Here is a 4266-nt window from a genome sequence, read left to right as displayed (position 1 = left end):
CAGTGCTCTTAACCACTGAGCCATCTCTCCAGCCCCAATAAGCATAGTTTTGTTTCTAAATGATTATTAAATTCTCACAACACTATTTACTTTAATGTCAGGTAGCTTATCCATGCTTTCAAAGAAGTATTCTAAGTAACAAGTAATGGAAACAATGGATTAACAGATATAATTATTTATTATATCATTTGAATGCTATGTCATAAAACTGTCCACTCGTTTGGTTTTATATCATTCAGGTACTATAAAATGATTGGATGTTGATCAGGTCATCACTGTATATACAAAAAATTCCAAGAAGGAAGTAGTCTATCAAAAGCTACTGGTATATAGCTACTCATGTAGTGACTTACAAAAATATTGAGAATTCAGAATATGAGAGTCAAGAGGGTTGTTGTCTGCTGGAAGTTTAATCTCTATAGTTCATCTCAATGAGGAGCAAAACTTATGTTTGTAAATGAAATGTATTTCATTTATATTTCATTTGTTGTTTACTTATAGGCATATCATATGCCAGTCTGGATACAAGCCTCGTGATCCTTAGGGATGTGGACGGCAGTAAAGTATCTATATCTCCCAATCATTTAAAAGTTCTGTAATCCCCTCTATGAACAGCCTTATTGAATGTGATAATTTGGTTTCCTGACTTCTTTTGGGATTCATCAAAGACCATACACTAGTGTAAATCCATATGAGCACAAGGAATGTGGAAACGGCTGTGTTTGTCTTGATTCACACTGCAAATATATCGTGACTCCTACTATAGGATTACATTATGAATGCAGTCAGGGTAGTAAAGGTGTGAATTCTTACAGTTTACTTCAAGGATGTAAAGAAACTCACCTGGGAGAGGGACACTATAAATGTGAATAATGTACTAAATGCCTGAACTACCACAGGTATCTTAGCACACAGAAAACAGCCCATATTAAAGTTGAACCCAGTGAATCAAAACATTTAATAATACCCATAGTTCTGATTCCTGTTTACACTTGCAGTAAAGAACTTACATGGAAGGTAAGCCCTATCAATAAAATCCATGTGGTAAATCTCCAGCATATCAAACTTATTGATTATATGGTAGACTTCAAAAGAAAAAAAAAACGATGCATCAGTGTAATGATTGTAGTAAGGAATTTACTCATGCCAGCTTTCTTCATAGGCACAAAAGAAGTCATCCTGTAGAGAATCACTATGAATGCAAGCAGTGTGGTAAAACCTTTTCATGTCACCATGAAGAGTATTCTAATCTTCCGTTTCAAGACTCAAATCATACTGGACAGTCATCCTATGAAGGTATTCAATGTGGCAAAGACTTTGCACATCACAGTTATCACCAAATACCTGAAAGAACAAAAAGTGGAGAGAATCACAATGAATATAAGCAGTGTGGTAAAACTTTTGGACATCATAATCATCTTCAAAAGTATGAAAGCACTCATACTGTAGAGAGACGCTTCAAATGTAAACAATGTAGCAAATCCTTTACACTTAATTTTAATCTGAAAATGCACGAAAGAATTCATACTGGTGAGAAACCCTATGAATGTGAGCAATGTGGTAAAGCCTTTATGCGGGTCAGTCATCTGAAACTACATGAACGAAATCACACTGGAGAGAAACCCTATGAATGTAAGCAATGTGGTAAAGCCTTTACATGTAACAGTCGTCTGAAAATACATGAAAGAATTCATACTAGAGGGAAACCCTATGAATGTAAGCTATGTGGTAAAGCATTTACATGTAACAGTCATCTGAAAATACATGGAGTAGTTCATACTAGAGAGAAACCCTATGAATGTGAGCAATGTGGTAAAGCCTTTAAAAGTAGAAGCTACCTAAAAATACATGAACGAAATCATACTGGAGAGAAACCCTATGAATGTAAGCAATGTGGTAAAGCCTTTACATGTAGCAGTTATCTCAAAACACATGAAAGAATTCATACTGGAGAGAGACCCTATGAATGTAAGCAGTGTGGTAAAGCATTTACATGTAATGGTAATCTGAAAATACACGAAAAAACTCATACTGGAGGGAAACCCTATGAATGTAAGCAATGTGGTAAAGCCTTTGTATGTAACAGGTTTCTGAAAATACATGAACGAAATCATACTGGAGAGAAACCCTATGAATGTAAGCAATGTGGTAAAGCCTTTGTATGTATCAGTTATCTGAAAATACATGAAAGAAATCATACTGGGGAGAAACTCTATGAATGTAAGCAATGTTATAAAACCTATTTTTGTAATAGCCATCTGAAGAGACATGAAAAAATACATATAGGGGAGAAACCGTATGAATGTAAGCATTGTGGTAAAGCATTTATATGTAATGGTATTCTGAAAGTACATGAAAGAATTCATACTGGGGAGAAACCCTATGAATGTAAGCTATGTGATAAAGCCTTTTCATGTAGAAGTCATCTGAAGAGACATGAAAAAATCCATACTGGAGAGAAACCCTATGAATGTAAGCAATGTGGTAAAGCCTTTTTATGTAAAAGTCATCTGAAAAGACATGAAAGAATTCATACTGGAGAGAACCATTATAAATGCAAACAATGTGATAAAATTCTTAAATGCAGTAGTTACCTGAAAAAACATGAAAGAAAGCATACTGCATAGAATCCCTATTAATGTTAGCAATGTGGTAAAACCTTTATAAGTATCAGTCATCTGAAATTTCGTGAAAGAAATCCTACTGGGGAGAAACCCTATGAATCTAAGTGATGTGGTAAAAAACTTTTTTATGTTTCCATAATCTGAAAAGACATGAAAGAGTTCATCCTGGAGAGAAACCTTATGAATGTAAGCAATGTTGGAAAGCCTTTTTAAGTAACAGTCATCTGAAAAGACGTGAAATAATTCATACTGGAAAGATATACTATTGTTGTAAGGTGTTCGAAGGTGTGTGGATTAATATCTGGGCCTTTTATTGGGTTCCATTGGTCCTCCTGTTTGTTGTTCTGCCAATACCAGGCTCTGTAGTAAAGTTTGAGGTCAGGGATTGTGATGCCTCCAGAAATTCTTCTATTGTACAGGATTGTTTTGGCTATACTGTTTTTTTGCTTTTCCATATGAAGTTGAGTACTGTTCTTTCAAGGTCTGTGAAGAATTTTTCTGGGATTTTGAGGGCATTGCATTGAATCTGTAGATTGCTTTTGGTAAGATTGCCATTTTTACTATGTTAATTCTGCCTACCCAAGAGCTTGGGAGATCTTTCACTTTCTGGTGTCTTCTTCAATTTCTTTCTTCAAAGATTTAAAGTTCTTGTTATAGAAGTCTTCCACTTGTTTGTTTAAGACTTTCTCCGAGATATTTTATGTTATTTATAGCTATTGTGAAGGAAAATCAGGTATGTTTTTGGAGTTTTTTCTCTACCATCCTTTTAGGGATTCTGTGGTCATGTACAAGTTAATGGCTTTTTCTTCGTGAATTTTTCCCTTTGTACCATCTCACCTGTGCAGTGATAAGAATTGTAATAATATTGTATCAATAAGAGTTTAAAATAATTAACAGTATTTTCATCTAAATATATTGGTACACAGGACAACCGAAAGAATATGTCTATTTACATGTGAAAATGATAGTCATGTACGTTGTGTTTTATTTCCTATTCATTCTGAAGTATAAATGTAAACACTTGTTGATAACAGTTTCATTAACATTGTCTCAGAAATAAAGTATATTTCAGAGAGATGACAGTATGTTAATGGTGTTTGCTACTAAGCCTGATGTATTGAGTTTAATACTCAAGAGACTCTTGAGTCCCACAAGTTTTTCTCTGACTTCTACCTACTCTTAGATTATGGCATATGTATGGCATACTCCACCACTTAAAATTTAAATACATACTTTTAAACCCAAAGAAGTGACAGTATGTTCTCTTACTGAGGTTTTGTTGCCGAGGTGCTTGCTGCCTATTTAGACATCCCTAAAACTTAGGTCCCTAAAACTGAAAGGCAGGATAAAGTGAACAGATACCTGATCTTTCGCTTCTACATGTACACCATTGCACATGTGTATACTAATAAGCACACATGTCCTTTAAAGAAACAAATTAGCAAATCACAGAAAACAAAGAAATTATGACCTGATATTCAAGTTAGAATTTGTCTATGAGGCAATGACAAAACATTGTTAGTGTTTAAAAAACAATATGGTTCCTGTGTAAAACTTATATTGCCCTTTTTTTCTTTGAATCAAAGCTCATTTTAGAGTATTGAACTTTCCTCACTGTAGTCTGAACATGCTAAAGAATCTG

The 4266-nt window shown here is 34.3% G+C and overlaps 1 protein-coding gene across 1 annotated transcript in view; it reads left to right on the top strand.

The window, feature by feature from the left end:
* LOC101997540 (zinc finger protein 709-like) overlaps window positions 1-3699 on the top strand; it is a 16513-nt gene extending 12814 nt beyond the window's left edge. The window contains exon 4 of the mRNA XM_013355391.1: window positions 1163-3699. Coding sequence (XP_013210845.1) covers window positions 1163-2627 — 1465 coding nt within the window. The 3' untranslated portion in view covers window positions 2628-3699. The remainder of the gene's footprint in view (window positions 1-1162) is intronic.
* The last annotated feature ends 567 nt before the right edge of the window (window positions 3700-4266 follow it).

Source organism: Microtus ochrogaster, unplaced genomic scaffold (genome assembly GCF_000317375.1).
Source record: "Microtus ochrogaster isolate Prairie Vole_2 unplaced genomic scaffold, MicOch1.0 UNK123, whole genome shotgun sequence".
In the NCBI taxonomy this organism is placed as follows: Eukaryota; Metazoa; Chordata; class Mammalia; order Rodentia; family Cricetidae; genus Microtus; species Microtus ochrogaster.
The sequence above is the reverse complement of the archived record's forward strand: the minus strand, read 5'-3'. Positions and strand labels throughout refer to the sequence as shown.